The sequence below is a fragment of the Filicampus tigris genome, chromosome 15 (assembly GCF_054856515.1).
Source record: "Filicampus tigris isolate MCC_2025a chromosome 15, RoL_Ftig_1.0, whole genome shotgun sequence".
Classification (NCBI taxonomy): domain Eukaryota; kingdom Metazoa; phylum Chordata; class Actinopteri; order Syngnathiformes; family Syngnathidae; genus Filicampus; species Filicampus tigris.
The window spans coordinates 3376678-3399074 of record NC_141231.1 but is presented as its reverse complement, the minus strand read 5'-3'; the positions used below and the strand labels follow the sequence as shown (position 1 = coordinate 3399074).

Here is a 22397-nt window from a genome sequence, read left to right as displayed (position 1 = left end):
ATAAAGCATCACTCTGATATCGCTCCAAAAGAAAAGATAAAACTCCACAGTTATTCCATCGAGCCCTGGAGATCTCCCTTTCGACATCCGTTTAATGGCTTCATCCAATTTTTCTCTTCTGAGGTCCTCCTCCATATGTTGCATGAAATGATCATGAATTTTTTTTCGACCTACCTGAATTGTCTCCAAAAATAACCGACAATTCTCCCTTGAAAGTTTAGATTTATACAAATTACTATAACATGTTTTTATTTGTTCATTAACTCCCTTTTGATTATCAAGGATAGTATTATGAATAATCAGTTTATGAATCGTGCCTGTGTGGTTTTTCTCCGGGAACTCCGCTTTCCTCCCACATTCCAAAAACATGCATGGTAAGTTGATTGGACACTCTAAATTGCCCCTAGGTGTGATTGTGAGTGCGGTTGTTTGTTTGTCTCTGTGTGCCGTGCGATTGGCTGGCAACCAATTCAGGGTGTCCCCCGCCTACTGGCCGAAGACAGCTGGGATAGGCTCCAGCACGCCCGCGACCCTTGTGAGGACTCAACAATTCAGGGGACTAATGCACCTGCTCTTTAGGTTTTAAAATTTTTGTTCTAATTTGTTTACAACTTTGCTGCAGTTTCACAAAGTTTTTTTTATCTTAATGTTATATTTTTGTGAACAACTCAGGCGCTAGTACACCTGCTTTTTAATTTTTTAAATATTTTATAATTTAGTTTAAAGGTGTTTACAACTCTGCTGCTGTTTTAGAGGTTTTTTATTTTCTTCTATTTTTTTAAATGACTCAAGCGTCAAGTGCACCTGCTCTTTTTATTTGTTTAATATATGTTTAATATGGCGGCACGGTGGTCGACTGGTTAGCACGTCCGCCTCACAGTTCAGAGGTCGTGGGTTCGATCCCGGCTCCGGCCTCCCTGTGTGGAGTTTGCATGTTCTCCCCGTGCCTGCGTGGGTTTTCTCCGGGTGCCCCGGTTTCCTCCCACATTCCAAAAACATGCATGGTAAGTTGATTGGATACTCTAAATTGCCCCTAGGTGTGATTGTGAGTGCGGATGTTTGTCTCTGTGTGCCCTGCGATTGGCTGGCAACCAGTTCAGGGTGTCCCCCGCCTACTGCCCAAAGACAGCTGGGATAGGCTCCAGCACGCCCCGCGACCCTTGTGAGGAGAAGCGGTACCGATAATGGATGGATGGATGGATATGTTTAATATTTTGCTGCTGTTTACATTGAAGTGTGAAATACAATGTTAAATAATCTATTATGTGACAGAAACATGACCGCTGTGATCCCTTTTATATAAAGCAATCATCATTCACAGATGAACCCCCTTAGTCTGGATTAAACAGTATTATATTAATACAATGATGTCATGGTGAGTTAACCAAATTATTCCCAAACAAATCTATTCAAGTCATCTGGTGAAAATTCTATTTTTAACATCGCAATATATATCGCAACCCCCCCAAAAATCGCAATGTCATTTTTTTCCAACATCGTGCAGCCCTAGTCTTTATGCGTGTAGAATTGTGAGGGAAAGGGAATTTACTATATCTTGGAACGATGATGTAAAATGAAAAAATGTGGAAGTGCTTGAATACTTTATTGAGGTCTGTATAAGTAAGACTATGACTTGTTTGTAAAGGCAGAGGTTCACCTGAGTATGTAATGCACAATCTTATTTCCCTTTGCACCGGCTTCCTCAGTTCACTCCACCTGGCAGCCACTTCCCTCCATTTGCTAATTTGCAAATTTGCAAGTATATCAGTCACAATCATCTCTCCTCTCACTGCCAGATTGTTCTTTGTCATGTTCATGCAAGACTTTGAAGCATTCATAGTCCGATCGACCTTGCGTTCTGAACACCACCTGTCCCTGTTTGATCTCCAACCTGTTTTTGGTTTGTCTACTCCGCTGCTCGTTTCTGGACCTCTTGCCTGGATTGACACCCTCGAGTATCACGGGCTCAGTAAGTGAGAGCCTTTCTTCCTCACTCCGCTTCCCTGCGCATCCGCTGTTTTTCAATGGCTAGAAATCCTCACCCTCCCAGAGAGCCGCAGAGATTGAACCCACACTGTGAGTTTCAGTCTACTGCCTTGTGCCACATCAATCTTCCTGCTCCACAGAATAGCAAAGGTTACTCCCAATTTAACATGCGTATGTTGTGACGCAATTGGATTCCTTCCACACCCTTTGAATTTGTGAAGAGGCTGTATATGCTGCATGGTTTATGGGTTACAAGAATAAAAGTACAGAACACAAATTAGTCAAAGGTCAGCATTTTAAAAAATGTAATTATCATTTCATGTTGGTTCTGCAAAACTACAGCCAGTACTGCATGCATGCCATTGCTGGGAATAAAATGGAGGATTGGAAGTTTTCAGATGAGTTTTGAATGTATGATATATTGGGGATTTTCTTAATATGTGGGGAATTTCATTCCAGATATTACAGCACCAGATCGAAAGGACTGACTGTGCGAAGATGGTACATCTATAACACAAGCATATTACAAATATTTTAACATTTGCAAAACTTAATAGATTATAAATTTCCAATATGTAACAATGAGAGAGGTTTTCTGGCAAATATTTTTAACGCCCTTTTATATACCGGTAATGATTCGATCTCTTTTGTGTGGCATCATTAGCAAGAGTCCAGCAACCATTTCACAGCGGGTCTGAAAAAGTCTGTACTGAATGAGTTAATGTATTTTTTTCCCCAGTTACAATCAGCAAGTGTTTGACTGCCTCATTGTCACTTATTGTTCAACTATTTGTACACAAATGATCACATTATGGTTTTCATTAGTTTAGCTTGATAGAAAAATATGTTTTGTGTCTCACTTCACAACCATGACTTCTGTGCAGGTAGCGTAATATTCAGTCCCCACTTCACTGACCATGTGAATGTGAGTGGCATTGGTTGTTTGCATCTATATATGCGTTGTGATTTCCTTGTAACGATGGACGACGTGAGCGAGACAAGAGTTGGAACGTGAGGTTCTCTATTCATCAGCGGACACTGTTTGTATATCCATGCAGAGGACGTGAAAGTCAGATGAAAGAGGTCGGATGAAAGCGGGCGGATGGGCCTCTTTGTACAACCCCTGGTGCTGCTTCAGCCTGACGACCAGTCCAGGGTGTAGTGTGCCTTTCATCTGACTGTGATAGGGGTCGAACTCCCCGTAAGCCTCAACAATTTAAACAGGATAGAAAATGGATGAATGCTTTCAAACTTCTGTGGATATGAGATCTTACATGTGTAGTTAGTTGGCATGTTGGGGATACATAACCAGGCCATCCACACGATATGATTAATTGGGATGAGGTGCTTGAAACTGAACTTTTGTTTTAGTTCATGCTACTATCAGCTGTCATTATTTCTTACTGTCTTCATTGGGTGGCCACATGTGGCAGGCACCTGGCCAGTACATCTTGTTCATCTTGGCTGTCTGAGGATGCAGTGGCCTATATTAATTGCCATTGTTCTAATACAACAATACAGAAGCAACTCAATCTTTTGGACTTTTATTTAGAGCATTCTAGATAAATATTGTATAATATATATAAGTACGTGCAGAAGTCACGGGATGTAGGGGTTGTTGAGTTGCTGTTAAAATACTTTTGAGTGCATCTAAAATACTTTAGTATGTTAGTAGTTGAGATGAGCTGCATTGTATTCTATTTGTATTTATTTATTTTTGCACATACTTAACAGTATTTCTCAGATACCATGCAGAAAGTTGATGGGACAGTCCTGACAAGGTTCATGGCTGCTGCAGGCCCCTTTAACCTCTCCCATGATGTCACGGGTCTGAAGCAGAGATCTGGAAAAAGAAGAAAGTGTGGTCACTCTATCTCTTTGTCCAGGCACCATTGGACTCCGCTGTATGGACCCCCAAACAAAATGTATTTTATGATATGGTTGCTTATAAACCGGTCTACACCTTATTGATAAGTCAAATTATTACTATCAACTTTTGTCTTCATAAAGTAATGTATTAATATCATTGCCCTGGATACGTGTCTACAAAGTCCATAGCTGTTAATGTTTTCGTATTATTAATAGCCTCACGATGTTTTTTTAATCAACGCAACAGGCCCCTCTTATTAATCCATTGTTTTTTAAAGTCGCACGGTTGTTGTGCGCTTGCTTATGAATGAGATCAAATGAATTCCCAAGTGAACGTCTGTCTTAATAGAAGATCTCCGAGAGAGCGATCGAGCAAGATAGACGTCACAGGCTCGCAGGCAGCCTGCTGTTAGCCCAGCTCGGACCTCACCGGGCGTTGACTTATTATTTCTGTGAGTACAGGGTATACAGAAGCATATTCTAGAGAGAAGGCCATTTCATTGGCGGCAGCAGTCCACGCGGGGCACTTTTCTTTTTCGGAACACTAAACAAGCAGCCGGGGTGGAGGCAGGGCGAGCCGGCAATAACGTAACATCTGTGACGTCGGCGCTTGTTCCGTTGGGTTGGTCGTTTTGCCTCTACAGTTTGGCTGCAGGGCCACTCAGAGATCAGTTGACTTGATCGGATCTGATCCTGGGATCGATAAGTGTGTGCCGATGGAGAAGAGGAGGTCGGACTGTCCGGCCCTGCCACCCGGCTGGAAGAAGGAAGAAGTGATCAGGAAGTCCGGGTTGAGCGCCGGGAAAAGCGACGTCTATTACTACAGGTACGCTGTCCTGCATCAACTACTGGACAAAGTGTTGGATCCGGATAACCTGCTCTTACAGGTCAACGACTACTACGGAGAAAAGTCTCAGTCATGGATTAGTTTAGAATACGCCTTTTAGTAGTTCTCAACAGTCCCAGCCAATGATGATGATGTTGTTGATGATGAGTCGTATAAACTATTGGTAATATATTGTTCTTTCTCCCTGGATCAACACGTGTCGAGTGTGTGTATATACTGTGTATTTTCATGGTGTTATTGAATTTCTGCACAAGTAAACTGTCATAACGAATGTACTACCCTGGTTTTAGCGTCATACCCTGACGAAGTGGAATATTCCCTGCTGCTGACATGTTGCCCGAATTTGTGCCCCTCTTGTAGAAATGGCTACAGCTACTGTATATCTAAAACAAAATTACTGTACTGTACCTACTGTACCATTACTATCTAGCAAGCTTTAATTTGAACCTTTGTATGGTGTTCGGAGACCCGTTTTCATTTTCAATCAAAAGATAAATGACATATCTGAAACCTTCTCATGATGTCAACACACTGTTATGGGATTTTTTTAAATTACATTTTATTTTTAAAAACGAGTAGCACAATTCATAAATGTGATCTAACAAAGGTAACGGGCAAATATTAACAATGTTTGCTGTTCACATGACTTGCAATTGGGATGTAGTAAACATCTGTTGAATATTTTAACAGAAAATTATTTGATTGTGTTGTTTTGAAAACCCCAAACTCCAGCGGGTCCACCAGGTCCATGACCACGGGCTGAGTAACAAAAATACAAACACCTGACCACACAAGAGTTAGACATTGCTATTACATATTTAGTGATGTGAAGTTCCTCAGTCCTTGCTTACATGCAGGTGAAGAGCAAAAACAACTGAATAACTTCTGTGGGTAAATTAAAGGTACTTATAAATAGACTGATGTTAATTTTATAATCAACCCTGACACTTTCTAAACTTAGGTGGCCATCTAAAGAAATGGTTTTTCACTTTTTATACAAGCATAAATTACATTCATCACACAACAACAACGTCATGGGCAAATTCAATAAAACACGAGGAAAATAGCTGCAAACCGGCTGTGATCACTTCCTGTTGCTCAGACCGAGCTCAGTGTCACAAACATCTGTGCTCCGTCACTTCCTCAGTCTGTAACCTGAAGTACATCATGAGCTGTGTCTTGGCTTGACTTTCAATTTGGTTTGTAGTATGACTCATCAGTTCCAGTCAGGAAACCAGTCAGCAGGTTGCCTTACTGGAAGAGCATTGAAAGTCAACCACAGCTCATGGAGTTGTCAGATGTATTCGTCACAGAGTGTCAAAATTACCTTCGGGCTTTTTTGTTGGTTGAGAAACTACATTAGGCCTAGAAAAAGGCATGACAACATACGATTTTAACCCACGTTGATTAGTTGAATTAGATGGATTATTTAGAAATTAAAAAAGCGGCCTTTAATGCAATTCTGTCTCCCTTTTTGTTATTATGTTGCCAGATAGGGAAACAAAGTTATCAAGTGGCTAGCATGTCTGCTTCACAGTTAATACATTCAGGGTTCGAATCTGGGCTCTGGCTTTCCTCGGTGGAGTTTACATGTCGTTCCTGCGCTTGTGTTTCCTGCTTCATTCCAAAAACAAACACGTTGTCACGATCAGACATCGGGAAGTGGCGAGGGGAACCCCAAAAAAACAGTGAGATGGTAGGAGGATTCAGGTAAATTTATTGTGCTGTGGCATAGACTGGAGTAGCATGGCAGGACTTGACCGGGGTAGCGTGGCAGGACTTGACCGGGGTAGTGAAGATCGTCATGAGCAGGGAAGCAGGGCTTGGCGTGAGCGGGGAAGTTAAACTTGACATGAACGAAACAAAACATAATCATACCAACGAGACTTCACTAAGGCACATGCAGACTATGACAGCATCGACATAGACAATGACCCAACCAGGACTGAACAAAAACTATGAACTTAAATACAAGCATACTGACGAGACAATGAGAAACACTTGGACAAGACACACGAGGTAGGAGGGAGCTGATTGGCCAACTCTAGGGACTGGAATGCACACAGGTGGACACAATAATCACTGACAAGAAAGACACAGAAACACTGAGAATACAACAACAATAACAAAAAACCCAAACAAGACAAAACACGACACGCGTTAGGTTAATTGAAAACTCTAAATCAGGGGTCACCAACCTTTTTGAAGCTGAGAGCTACTTATTGGGTTCTGATTAACGTAAAGGGCGACACTAGTTTGATACACACTTCTAAAATAACAAATTGGATCAAATAGCTTTAACATTGTTATTAGATGTTACTGTTCATTATTATGGTAATTATATTAATTTATGTGAAGATACTGCTTGTGTTCATGATTTCTCAAAATAATTAGGAAACAGATGAATGCAAGACTTTATTTTAATACATCTCTGCCAATGTTCACATTTTCACATGATCAGTTCTCCAACATTCCTAGGAAATCGCAATGTGACATCACTGGTGAGCTATTTTTAGAGAGGCCGGCAGGGCTTCTCATGTGGTCCTTCAGGACTAGTTGGTGCAGGCGGGCACCACCTTGGTGACCCCTAATCTAAATTCTCAATTAATGTGAATGTGAATGGTTGTATGTCAATACCTGACCTGATTTTCTGCTCTTCTGTAAAGTTGAGCAGAAGATGGGTCTATGGCCCCTTTACACAGAGCTCCCACAAAAGTGTTACATCAGAATCGAGTCATAACAAAAGATCTTGCCAATTCATTCCAAAATTGAGAATGACCACAATTCTGTGTGACGAAAGCAGACAATTTATTGCGTGACAAAATCAGCGACAGCATCTAGTCTGACTTATAAAATAGTGTCCGGACACAGCAAGGTGGCAAAAATCGGGTTCATGCTTGAGGATTAGGATTCATTTGGTCAGCCATTTCAGCATTTGGCTTTTACATGGGCGTCCTCCCCTGTCTCTTCTTCCGAAGGCGGAATATTGGCAATGTGACTTAGTTCCTCAATATGGTGTCAGTGTCTTTTATACAGAACAAGCAGAAAAAAGGCTTGAAGGGTCTGTTAATGACACCGTTTTTCCAGAACCGTCAGTGACACTATTGATCAAAGACTAGACATCTTCTCATTGCTCGCAAGAATTTATTGGTAATGTGTTTGTAGCAATGCTGCTTACCGGTACATGTTGCTGCAAATACAAACGCTCTAAATTACTATTTACAACAACCATTTAACTTTTCTGGAGAGTGAATAATACTGTTGGCAAATAACCAAGGAACGTGTGTGTATACTATCAATTGTGTAAACAATTCAATTTGAACAATTGACCAGATTAAATTTAATTCAGGCAAATGTGTCTTTCTGACGCTTTCCGTTTGTTTTTATGCATTTAGTCCCACAGGAAAAAAGTTCAGAAGTAAGCCTCAATTGTCTCGTTACCTTGGAAACAAAGTGGATTTGGCATGTTTTGACTTCCGGACGGGGAAGATGATGCCTGGCAAACTGCAGAAGAACAAACAGAGACTCCGACATGACCAACTCAGCCTGGCAAAGGTAATGCGTCTTGAGCTCGTTGGTGTGAGTTCTTCAGTAGCTGCGTGTCAACAGATTATCAGATTAGCACTGTGTTAGTGCTGAACCAAACCAATATATAATACAATTCTCTGGTGACACTGCCGTTCTTTAAGTCTACTCAGTAGAGGCATAAACTCAAGATGTCACCAAGCTGCAGTGATTAAAAGTTTGTCAACTGGTGTGACGTGCACCTGCTGGAAATAACTACAGAGCAGTTGGTATCTGCATATTAGACATGGTGGTTTACATGTAGTCTTGTATTCTGATTAGAAAGCAAATGACCAAAGGGAATGAAAATGCTGTTTACATGTGACGTGATCTATTCCAATCAGATGTTTACATGCGCCACAACAATAATCCGAACAGCCGTTTTAGAGCCAAGTGACATGCAGTGATCGATGTAAAAATCGTGTGTTTTATCTAGGGATGGACCGATTATTGGCACCGATATTTGACATTTTGACGAATATCGGCATCTGCCTTTTTTAAAACTCTGCTGGTCGATAATAAATCAATTTAAAACTGTGGAAATCAAAACAAATATATGTGAAAGTTTAACATTTCTGTCATTTTGAAATTTTCATTGATTGTACAAAACTACATGGAGCTATTGTTTAAGTTTTCCTTTATACTTTTTAAGACAGGCTGAAAATCCATGTGCTCCCTTAACTTTTTGTTAGAATTTTATAACAGAGATTAATACTGTCAAAAAATTCTTGTAATAATGATTTAAAAAAAAAAATCACCATTATACAAACCTGAAACAATAAACATGCTTAAAGACGTTACAACAAAGTAAATTTTTCTTTAGATTTTGATGTCAATATTTTCCTTTTCACTGAAAATGAATATCGACTCCAAAAAAAGCATATCGGTATAGCTCTAGTTTTATCACAATGAAGTTCATTCATCCATTTAGCACAGTTGTTGTGATTGTTTTAAAATGTTTACTAAATTAACATTAGATAAAAATAAGTTACCAGTAGTTTAAAACAAGTTCTCCCGTCGCAGAAGAGTGCGTGACTGACGACATCCCTACGCATTTAGATCAAGACAAAGCATATGCAGAATGACGAATGATGCATCGGCACAATTTACTGATGCGCACACCCCCTGATGAATATCATTCGTTTTTGGGAATTGGGAAGAATATGCGCCTTTGAGTATTGTTTTAGTACCTGTCCGTATGTGTTCTTTCAGCTTTTGTTTGTGAAGATTTGTCATCTGAAGGAATGTATCACCCCAAGATCTTTTTCTTGTGTATTTAGTTTTACCATATTTTTCAGACCATAAAGTGGATTGAAAATCGCTTGTTTTCCCCCAAAAATGACAGTGTGTCTTAAAACCCGGTGTAAATCTCTCCAATAAAGACGATTCGATACACATCTTGATACATGGGGTGCGATTCGATTCAAGGACGGTTAGATTTTAAAGTGGAACGATTCGATTCGGTTCGATTCAGTAGGATTACAATCCGATTCGGTTTGAATCAGTGTAGAGATGGAATGACTATTTGATCAATCTACAACTATTCATAATCAAATTAATTGCTAATCATTTTGATATGATTAACAGCCTAAATACTTTTAATTAAAATGATTCAAATTATTTGAATTTGCACATTTGCAAACATTTGCTTTTACTTTGGAAAGAGTGATCAAGTGTGACTGGCTGGCGACCAGTTGTCCAGGGTGTCCCGCACTCCCGCGATCCTAGTGAGGATGAGCGGTTCAAACATTTTTGCAATTTTTGACATGTTGCAGACCAAACCAGTAACTGAATCATGATTTGTTTATGCATTTTATGCACTGACAATTTGAAAGAATGTCCTGTTTCATTAGAAAATAATGTCAATTAAAATATACAATTAGTCATTAGCTGCAGCTCTAATTCAGTGGCATTATGAATGAATTCCATATTGCACAGCCCAGCAATGAGTTTCTTGTTGAAAGTAGACATTTATTTTAAAATATGCATTAACTTGTAAATGTGGCATTTCTTTCTTAGAGATGACTCATGGACTAAAAAATGTGTATTTGTATGTGTGACTCGTTCAATATCCTGCCGGGGGACATATGGTGCGCTGTGATTGTTACATAGGAGTTGCGCACGATGTCAAGGCATCGGTGGTTATTGCCACTCGTTCTGCATTGAATAGTTATTCTTTGACTTCATCCTTAACTTGGTTGTACAACTCTGGCACGCACTTGGTAGTGAGATGCTGTCGGAATGGCGTAATATTATATGGTGTTTTTATCATGTCAAGAAAGCCCTCATTCTCCACAACAGTCTTGTCGTAAGTCTTTAGCAATAAACCAGGTTATTCAGGCTATTACCTTTCCTCTCGCCGAGGTGTGGGCGAGTTTTGGTCGGAAGAAATCCTGGAGGTCTACGTCTGTCTGTCTGTGTATTGGTACTAGCTGTGCCGTGTGCTTCTGTGTTAGACTCCTTCTCGTCAAATCCATGCCGCTTCACCAAGTGAGTGCGTAGATTTGTTGTACTACTAGTGTACTTTAGCGCCATTTTACAGTTTTTGCATATGGCGACACTTTTATCCAGAACTCCATTCTTTTTATAAAATCGGAATTTCTTCCATACTTTGGACTTTAAACTTGCCGGATCGTTGTAAATCTTATCCAAGTCTGCCATTACGTTCAACTCATTTGCCTCACAAACATGAAGTGCTACCGTACATGACGTAACTGCGACAAGTCTTGCATGACTTTCAAAGGAAATGCAGCTGGCTTATGAATACGTATTCTCATTCATCCAAGACTTTTCATTCTCATGGCATTTAATCGATCGCAACTGGAAAGTTTTGGTTGTCTTTTGGTTGACAGTTTTCTGCAGCTGCAGCAACCGAAAACCCATTAGTCATATTTTGACCGGGCCATTTGTACTGGTTCATTAGTCTGTGTACCGAAGCACTCGCATTGTTTAAATCAAAACCGAATTTCCGGTCCAAATCTTTTTTTTTTTTTTTTTTACACCCCTATTTTGTTTCCCTTAATATGCAGTAATGCGCAATATAACCCGGTGCACCCTGTATATGGAAATTTCAAAAATAGACCTTATAATCAGGTGCGCCTCATGGTCCAAAAAATACGGAAGGCCTACAATAAGCTCAGACTGGCGTGTCATTAAACACTTTAAAACATGCAAACGCTAATGCAACCCTGTTTAAAATGAAAGATGGACCGACCTATAGGCAATTACTATTTGGTTCGGTTTGACAAAAAGGCGGATAGACGGATGTCAGAAGGGTACGCAGGCTGGAGACGGAAGGCGATAAACGGAGTCTGAGTTTTTTGTAAAATGCCCACCTCTGAGAATCACATACAGTATATGTGACACACTTGCTGCAACACAGTGCTTTCAGGGTTCTTTCACAATGTCAGTAACTTTCAAACGCACTGCACATTCACACATTTTTCTTCTATTACCGTATTGGCCCGAATATAAGACGGCCCTGATTATAAGACGACACCCTCTTTTTCAAGACTCAAGTTTGAAAAAAGTACAGTACATCTGAAACAAATGATTATAACAATATATTTGAGAGAAAAGGCATGTTATTTTGCCTCATTCAAATCTTAATATCTCAACATTTAAATATGTATAAACTAAAGTGCAATCACATTTGTCAATGAATGGCTTCTGGTTTTTGAAATGGTAATAAACCAATCTATTGTGATCAAACAATAAAATTGCAAGAACTGCATTAACCATCAAAGTGAAGTCTAACTAACTGTAGTCTCGAAACAAATCTGAATAAGGAAAAACATTGCAATAAAATAATGCAAACTGGTTTAACTTGAGAGTAGCTGAGATCTATCATGACAGAACATTACTCCTCACAAACAATTATCTGCCTCGCTGAGCTCAGTGTCGCTGTCCATAATCCCATCCTCTGGCTCCTCCCATAGCACGTCATGCTCACGTGACAGGGGTTGCTTTGGCCTGCGGAGTCAAGTTCAGCATTCGCTTCAATGATATCTGGCGCCATCAAGCGTCGTGAATGGGTATAATGTCTAGACCTCGAATATAAGACTACCCCCACTTTTTCAGTCTTATTTCAATGCAAAAAACACCGTCTTACATTCGGGCCAATACGGTATTATACTTTTCATGATCGTGGGAAGCTAAAATAGAAATCCCGATTAAATTTCGATACATTTCCCAGCCCTAAATTTCAGTAGCATTAGTTCTGTGCCGTTCAACAAAAAATGTTCATTCGTCACTCCTATAAAATATGCACAGTATTTGCTCTATTACGTAATTCTATTCAATCCATTACATACAACTACAGGTTCTAATGTTCTGGATTATACCGTGACAGTTTTAGGAAGGAAGGGGCAGCGGACTTTCTCCTTCATACAGCGCGGATGTAAAAGTCTGTCACTGAAAGAGCTGTGCAGTGCTGCCAGAGTGTCCTGGAGGGGGTGGTTTGGGTTGTCCAGCACGGCTGACAGCTTAGCCACCATGCTCCTGTACCCTGTGCCAGCTGAACAATTTCCACCATGCAGCACACCCTGTAGGTCAACCGTTCTTTTGGCGTTCTGTGTTAACGCTGGCCCCAACCGATCTGGTTTGTGATTCGCATATTTGATTTGAACATTGTTTTATGCCGGATAACTTTCCAGAGCAACCCTCACCATTTAAGTCAGTTTGGGGCTGGCACTACATACATAGGGGATGTAAATATAATATGAAATGTACGATCAGGTCCATAAATATTTGGACATTGAGCAACATTTTTAGCATTCTAGCTCTGTATTACACCACACTAAATTTGAAATGAAACAATCAAGATGTTTTTGAAGTGCAGACTGAGCTTTAATTTGAGGGTATTTAAATCCAAATTAGATGAACGATGTAGGAACTACAACACATTTAATATGTGCATTCCATTGTTTAAGGGACCAAAAGTATTTGGAGAAAATAATTCAACCATGAATCACAATGTCACTTTTCAGTACTTTGTTAGAAATCGTTTGCAGTCAAGGAGAGCTTGAAGTCTCGAAACCATGGACATCACCTGATGCTGGTTTTCGTCTCTGGTGATGCTCTCCCAGGCCTCTGCTGTAGCTGTCTTCAGATCTTGCTTGTTCTTTAGGCATTTTCCTGTACTGTACCTGACTATATTGGACCTGACTGTAAATCACTTGGGAACATTCCAAGTACACGCTGAATGTGCCAAAGTGTGTTTTAGTTGTAAACAGACTGACACACCAAACAAACAAAACCCAACTTCAAGTTAAGCAGTTACTTTTTTTTTTCTCCTGTTGACTTAACAAACATGTTTGTTGATTTGGCTGTATGCTTGTCCTAGTCTTGCTGAAGGTAAAATGTTCTTCTCCTTTCTATATATATAGCAACCTTTTTTGGAGGGGAGGGGGTTTGAACATCAGTTTGATTAAAAATAAATGCTGGATAACTACTCATTACACTTGTATGGCAGTTACAGTAAATAAAACTGTTGCTTAATAGCGAATTGCCCTTACCGTTTAAAAAGCCCTCAAAAATGTCCAGCAGTTGATTGTGTTTTACTCCAAAAGTTCCACTTCTACTAGCTTGAGATGTTCTTACCGATACACATGATTTTACATGGTTAAAGGGACGGTGGGGCCAGGATGGCCATGTATTCACTAACAAGTTCATTTTATATATTTTTTGATCAGGAAAATGAAAAGAGTTCGGATTTTCTCTTTTATCCATTCATTTTGGAGAAATTAGTAAATAAGTAACTCCATGAATAACGCCCCTTGTTAATGAGGAGAATGGCCGCGCCCCCTCGCGTTCTGTCAGTGTTCGGCCGGAGTCACACGAGAAACCGATTCCAAACTCTCCATTGGAAATCATTGTACTTTTATTGCTTATTATGTACAAAAACGGCAATCAATTGGCACCAAAATTTATGTGGACACCTCTACTAATGCCCACTTCAACTATCAAAAGTATTAACCTCTCCGTAGCTGATTTATATGAGAATGAGGAAATGTGGAAGTCAGCAGAGCTACATAGATTTGGGCTGGGACGAGCGCACACTGCTTCTTTGCTGATCACGGTTAAAACGGGCGAGGCATTAAACACCAGTCAGGATATTTACAGAGACTGAAGTGGGAATGAGTAGACATGCACATTTATTTGGATGCGGAATGGACCCAGTTTTTCGACTTAGAACGCGCCGTCCAGTTTGGAAGGTAATGGCCGAAATGGCAGGTTCCAATGCGGCCACACACGTCTATGCAGTCAGCCTCGCCGAAACGTTTTGTTCGCTGTTCGATGAGGGCTTTCGTCACTCTGACGCCGCTTCACTCAGGCAGGTCGCGGCTGCAAGCAAGCAAGCAGGGACACCGCACTCGACTGCTTGCGAGGCGACATGAAGACAGAGGCTCATCTTCACCTCCACATGCTGGGCGGACAAGGAGCTAATGTTGTGCTAACGCCTTTTGTTTTAACGGCCTGAAGCTAGTTGCTGCTATTAGCCGTCCCAATCCTACCTTTAGCCGAGGAGGGAAGTGGGGGGCTCCAAACTGCCTGCTGCTGCTGCGGCACCGTCTCTCTCCCTCCTGAGACAGGAGTTTAGCGTCGCTAAATGTCTGAAATATTCGTGTTCGTGTGCGCATTCATGCTCTTGTCCGCTTCAGCTTGTGAAAGTGGAGGAGCAATCGCCACGGTATTTTTGATTTTGTGGAGGTGATCTTGATGAGATCACGTTTTATGTCAATAAATCCAAACTATTGTGCAGAACACTTTTATACTTTCACAGGTTGAAGTGGACAAGAGTAGTAATGTGCATTTGCATTTTGGTGGCGATCGGTCACTGTTTTAGACAACAGAACTGACAAAGCGAGCAATATTACCAAGCATGCCTTCCTCGCGTGATGTAGACTGCGGAGACCGAAAACATAACATAAGCCAGGCCCCTTTTTGGGGTGGGGAAATTTGTCATAAACCTAATCACAAAAAAAATTACTACAGAGTCTTTTGAGGTGGGCATTTTAGTACTAATGTCATTCTTACATGCAAACCTATTATATAAGTGCCAATGTTAAGTTCACCCAAGTGTCCCTTTAAAGGACAACCAATCGGAAAGCAGGATTTCCTGTCACTTTGTTCCAGTTCCAACTCTGATGTCAGGCATGTGTGCGCTGACATGGATTTAAACACGTACACTTCTGCTGTGTGTTGTTTTCTGTCTGCACCACGGTGTGTCTGCTTGTGCGCGCACACGTGCAGGCACACACAAAAGAGCAACATGGGAACTGCAAACTGAAAAAAGGAAATACATATGTTTCTGACACCCATCAAATGCAATACTTTAGTTGGGCAGTTAAAAGTGAACACTTCTCCCAACTGAGTAATTATGTAATTTAATAAAGCTTTTCAACAATACAAACTGTAACCGACAGAGACGCGAGACACACATGAAATGCAATGACTTGCATCATATGAGTCATTCCAGAACATATTCTGACCACATGATATTGTCTATACGTGTGCTCTGTTATGTAATGTACAACGGCACAGGGAAAAAAAGAAAAAAAACATCAAACATTAATACTGTTAGATTGGTCTAGACTACTTAATTTAATTGTTTTTATTCCAGGTAACCTGAGCACTATTCCTCTAGTTCCTGTGGACCATTGGTTTCCCCTTTTAATTATCCTTGCACTTCTAATGCAGGGTCAATGTCTTTGCTGTCATTTATGGTTGTGTTCGGCTACATGTGGAAATTACACTAGAGCTGTACGATATTGGAAAAACATTCAATGTAGATGTTGACTATAGCACTATAGCGATATTATTGCGATATTTGATGTACAAAAAAACCAAACATTTTATTATCTAATGAATTTGATTTCATGCGGCAAAATAAGCCATCCAGACATTCAATCCCAGGAATGTATTTATATTTTTTTCAATTTTTTTCAAACATTAAGGTAAAAGAGGGTCTGAAAATGTCTGGCAGTGAATTTAATTGTAATTCCCCTAGATAATCTGACTGGTCAAATTCTAATAAAAGCATACAATTCCATAAGAAAATTATTGCATGTCTTTGCGGTATGCAAATTACATAGACCATTATCGCGATATCAATATTTTTCGATATATTGTGCAGCTCTAGTATACACACACCACCAAAATGGACTACCGATCTGTCCGCTTAAGGCCTTGTCACACTGCACAGGTTTTGGTGTTCACCGCAACTAGTGTTTTTTTCGTCAACGAGACGAAAATATTTCGTTAACGCCCCTTTTTTTCATGACGATAACGAGACGATGACGAGCTAAACGTGGCTCTTTGACGACGAAAACATGATGTGACGTACATGAATTTTCGGTGACGAGACGAGACGGGACGAAATTGTTAGCGTGTGGTCCATCAGACGTTCAAAATATATGACATCCCTTCCTACTGTACTCGTAATCTGTCGTTCAAGAAATTGCAATGCTGGTGCAACCCATCCTCATTTGGGCACACCCACCGCCGGGACAGCACGCGGGGCGCACGCAGAGCACACACTGTTGCACACACTGTTGCACACACCGGCGCACACACCGGCACACACACCGGCACAACAAAACACGAACAGGTCTGCGGTCATTGGTCTCGGCTCACGCACACTGACACGCTTTCCTTTGACGGACCGTGGCGACGGTGACAGCAAATGGGCTTGGTGGTCGGAAACGAAGGAAAGATATGGACATACTTTCTGTGCAACCCAGCAGAAAGAACAACACAAAGCATTGTAGACAGTGGTAACGGTGAATGTGGCCACAAACTAAGTGGAAAGAATGACAAATCTCAAGCGACATCTGAGGGCTCACCATGCTGATATTTTGTCCCAAATCGTCCTGTCAACATATACTGTATACATTTACTTGCACTCTGTTATTCAACAATTGGCTTGTGATTAATTTCATTGTGCTTGATGTTTTCCACGTAACTCGTGGCGCAAATGGGCTGAGTTAAGGCATAAGTTTGAAGTAATTTTGGTTGAGCTAACGTCAAGGCTAACGTCAATTCATTCGCTTGTTGTCTGTAAAGTCAAATATTCTAAGTAGATTAAGGCAGTGGCTCCCAACCATTTTTTATTTTTTTTAATTTCACCAACATTGAATGACATTTTAGCCTTAGCAATGCGGTTAGCCGCCAAAGTACTTACATTTTTTGACGTATCAATTGAAAAATGTATGCCTGTATGTACGGACTGTATCTACGAAACCTTGTATGCCTATTTTTAACTAAAACTGACTAAAACCTTTTTGAATTTTTGTCAACTAAATTTACGAAAACTAGACAAACATTTTTGGGAAGTTTCTGTTGACTAAAACTAGACTTAAACTATCACTAATAGGAATGACTAAATGTGACGAAAAATAATAAGCATTTTTGTCCAAAAAACTAAATCTCAAATGCCTGCCAAAAACAACATTGACCGCAACACTATTGTAAACAGCCCATTGGATGTTGACCAGATCACTGTACATTTGTTCAGAAGTCAGTCTGACAAACTTATTCACGGGTGTCGGGCTGATCTTTTTGAACATTTCTTTAAATATTAAACACGTTTGGATACATTATGTAATTTCAAATTCAGCACTATGTTTTGTGAGTATTTGAAAGTAATGTTAGTTTGATTTTTGTTTAAAATACCTTGAGTGTTGGTTTATAGAGTGACTCTAGTGGTTTTATTGTTCTTAAAGTGGGGTAAATCATTTGTGTGTGGTTTTGCTCCTGCAAGTGAGTTCCTGATTGATGTTGGCTATATTGTTTTTGTATTCAAAATGGATATTTTCTCAGAAACAGTTTCTTGCTAAACACATGGTAGATTAATATAAGTATGAATGAGTGGGTGTTGTGTAGAACCAGATATGTTTCAGAATTATAGAAAATGTTAAAGGATTGAAACACTCACTGACACACGAACATTGCCTCGTTCTCTATAGGGAGGTAAGCCTGACCTGAACACGACTCTGCCCATCAGACAGACGGCATCCATCTTTAAACAGCCTGTTACCAAGGTTACAAGTCACCCGGGAAACAAGGTCAAGACAGACCTCCAGAGAGCGACTGAGCAGCCCAGACAGGTAAAAATGCACTCACTCACTCACTCACTCACTCACTCACTCACTCACTCACATGTGGAGTATCTTTTGAAGCTCCTTATCTGTGTGAAATATCGTTGTCTGAAATTATAAGATCTGACTGGATTCTCAAAATGGAAAGGCTATAGCCAATGCTTCCTTTTTATCTCCTTACAAACTTAAGCATAAGACCATCAGTGTCTCCCCCCCTATTTGACAATGACCCTTAAAAAAGTTTTCTTTGGTAAGATTTCATTAGAGGATATTTGATCCTGTCTGTAATATTTCAATCCATGTCATGGGCACCAACACTTATGTATAAAGGTCCTACTTGCACAACATGAATCAAGGGAGATATGGTGCCTTGCTCCCCTTCTAAAAGTGGCATTTCTGCATCAATCAATCTAAACCTCCATGTTTTTGGTACGTATCTGTTCCCAAAACTGCGACCCTACAGCCTTTATTTGGCAGAGATTGGTTAAAGTAGAAGTCAACCCAAACATATTTTTTTCAAGAATATCTTCCCAGCAGCCCCACTAGTTGAAACAGGGCATTCTGATTAATTTTGCGTTTGTGGAATATAAATAAATCAGCCAAATGCACTCGTTTTTAGCCATCTCTGGCGGCGGCCATTTTGTCTTCTGTCGACTGAAAATGACACCACAACTGCTCACAACGACCAATCACGGCTGACCCGTTTTCTGAATCTGAGCCGTGATTGGTCGTTGTGAGCAGTTGTGATGTCATTTTCAGTCGACAGTAGACAAAAAGATGGCTAAAAATGAGTGGATTAACACTTTTTCCACAAACTCAATATTTATCAGAATGCCCTGTTTCAACTAGTGGGCTTGCATAGAACATATTCTTGGAAAAATGTTGCTTTGACTTCCACTTTAAGAAAGGTTGCGTTGGAATAAGAAATGGCAGTGTTGCAGGGTGTAGGACAGGAGTATTGAACGTGTTTTCGTTGTGGTTGTTTTTAGGATGCTGGTCATAACAGTAACAAATAGTTCAGGTTGTAACCGTATGTCAAAAATGACATTTCAGCCTGTACCCATATTGTGCTATAAAAACCTTAATAATGGCATTTATTGTAGCTTTTGTAGCACTTCTGGAATGGTTACAGCAAACTAGAACTATGGACCAGTGCTAAGTTCAACTGTTTAAGGATTATTAATTACATAAACCAAACAAATGACCACAGACCAAAGAATAGGTTTAAACTTGCAGGCTTATTTTAGTTGAAAGGAAAATAGTTGACGTACAATTGACATTTAGTTTCAATGTCACTTTCAAGACCATGTGCGAAGTAAACTTGGCCAACCATCTTTTGAGTAATCCTAACGGCTAAAACAATTTTAAGCATACTCTCATTAGTTTTTATGACACAACCCACCCAGATTTGTAATCAGTGACGTCCCTAGAAGAGCTCGAGTCGCCAGTCACCCATTGTACTGCCTTGTTTATTATCACCTTTGCTGCTCTTTGCCATTCTTATCGTGTTTTTTGGCGAAATGCCTCTGCGCTTTGTGGCAATGCATTGTTCTCATTCAGGCCAACAGTTGTTAAAGTGGCCAAAAGATAAGAATAGGGCACATAAATGGACCAGTTTGTGTTACAGTTCAACTGGCTTCCACTTTAACTGGCTCCTGGTTCCAGCTGTGGCCGTTTGGGCAATGCCAGTCCAGTCATTTTGTTTCTCCTGTCTGCAGATTCGTCACAAGCAACCTCGAAACTGATCAATTGCATGTTCAATTGCACATGTTTAATTCTGCAAAAAACACTTGAAACCAAACGTCTCGTTTACAACTCCCGACTGGTTACAAGAAACTGTAAACATAGTAGACAATGAAAATATAAAGGTAGAAGTGGTATTTTATGGAAGTCCATTCCCACCAGTAAAAAAAAAATGTTTTTGTTACTTTGAAAGAAGCCCATTGACGCCAGTAAAAAAAAAAAAATAGCAGAAACCAGTTTCCGCCAGTGGAAAAAAAGTATTTTTCTTGATTGTACTATGTCCGCTAATAATGTTTGATATAGATGGCATTTGAAGAGACCATAGGTATACCCACCTAATGCGTGCAACCCTTTGCATCAACGTAATGGGCTATATTGTATATAGGCCTATAAAACCTCAACCCACACCATTTTAACACACGTTGTCAAATACGAGTATACAATAATACCTTCATAAAGTCAACTTTTGCATGCCCTTTGAGTGCGACATTTTATAGCTCAAACGGTGTTTGCCTGTGGATGGGCTTGCACGTGAAAGTTTCACTATACTTTTTTTTTTTTTTTTCACTGGCGCGAATGGGCTTCCATAGTATTTCAACCCGTGACACAAAGGAGAAAAAAAAGCAGCAACCCACCGGAGGGAGCCAACGCTCTACGCCAACTGCTGGCATGACTGTTGATGAATGAACAAGCCACGTCCTCTTGGAAAACTGCCAATTAAGTCAGTCTTACTATAGATTAACTTGCATTTTATGATTTTTTTAAATATACCTTAGTTGTGGCTACTAGTACTATTACAATAACAAGTACTATGACAAGAAATAACCAGAGCTAGGCATTTGACCCTTTTTTGCCGGTCCGGCCGCCACCCTCCACCCTTGATCTGGGTACCCTTCCGGCCATGACCCTCCGCCCTTATTCATAAACATTTTTGGCCCCGTCCACTTCCGGCCATGCTTAGTTAAGCAATTAAAAAAAATTGTCATCTGACTGCCCCCCGCCCCAAAAATGGGCATCCAATCGGGCCGGAGGGTCCAACCGGTCCGGCCCAGGGACGGACGGCCCAGCCCTGGGGACAGAAGGGAAATAACGCTAATTTGACACCGACCTACTATGACGTATGTGGCTCTCAGTGCTAGCAGAATATATGGAACAAATAGGTAATCTCATCGTGCGTAATTTACAGCACGGCACAACATAGAATTTCAAAAAATAATGCTAGGCTAATAATCATAGCCCATTTAGCCTACTATTTTTCCAATGTCATTGGGTCTCATCTCCACTCCATGTCCGGTTGTTCGGGCACAACGTTTTCATCATCCTGACCGTCTGGCTCCTACATGTACGATCCACCAACATGCATTATGAGTCCGTTTCTGTGTGGCTTTGTACATTTTCCCCATTGAGTGCTGTTAAAGTTGTTCATCAAATGACGTCGCACTTCCTGTTTCGAGCTCGTCACACTCTCACTTTGGAAAAACTGTGATTTTGTCAAAGAAAATGAAACAGAAATGACTTTTTCTTGCTTTATTTTTTGAATAATGTTTAATTACTTATATTTCACTTGGCACTCTTTGAAATTACTTCACATTTGGTCTTTAAGAAAAACATTTTCCCTCTTTTGTCAAGTGAATTTTTACATACCGATACTTATTTTCTTTTAAACATAGTTCTAAATATAAATAAATATAGTTCTCATCCCAAGTTGTTGTTTTATTAAATTCTAAATGTATGATTAAATCTGTTTGAGTTACCTCATTATTGTTTTGAATAAAATTCAGTAAATGTAAGTATCTTTTTCAAGTTTAGTTAAATGCACCATTATCTTTCGATCATTTCCTTGTTTTGTTGTTTAAACCAATCAATATGCCATTACGACAATATTATGTATGGATGACAAAAATAAATCAACACAATTTATAAAACTCAAAACAATTCAGCAAAAACTGAATAACTTTGAATATTCAGTGTCTCTAGTCCAGTCATGCATGTTCTTCTGATTGTCCTGACTAGTCCATGCAGAGTGTGAGAATCTACTACTGTGTAGCAGAGAGAAAAAACAGATAGATGCTACCAGGTTTGAAGAAATAATAAAACGTCCAGCAAGTGCTCTTCACTCCTGTGTGAAAGACAGTTGAAGGGCTTCGTGGGTGGCTCGCCAGCTTGAATCTTAAATAACCACTGCCAATATTAGTTCAGAAGTTTCTGAAACCAAACCTTAATAGCCATATATAACAACAAAACAATATGAAGAACAATATTTTCTTCGGAGAGTCGTTATGACAAAT

At 40.1% G+C, this 22397-nt stretch overlaps 1 protein-coding gene across 2 annotated transcripts in view; it reads left to right on the top strand.

Moving 5' to 3' along the window:
* The first annotated feature begins 4209 nt into the window (after window positions 1–4209).
* The window catches only part of mbd2 (methyl-CpG binding domain protein 2), a 36900-nt gene continuing 18712 nt past the window's right edge, over window positions 4210–22397 (top strand). Inside the window, exons 1-3 of one of the 2 annotated variants that reach the window (XM_086053907.1) lie at window positions 4210–4681; window positions 8098–8257; window positions 18235–18375. In XM_086053907.1, the coding sequence (XP_085910033.1) occupies window positions 4572–4681; window positions 8098–8257; window positions 18235–18375 (411 nt within the window). In that variant the 5' untranslated portion in view covers window positions 4210–4571. The remainder of the gene's footprint in view (window positions 4682–8097; window positions 8258–18234; window positions 18376–22397) is intronic. The other variant, XM_086053906.1, reaches the window with a different exon arrangement.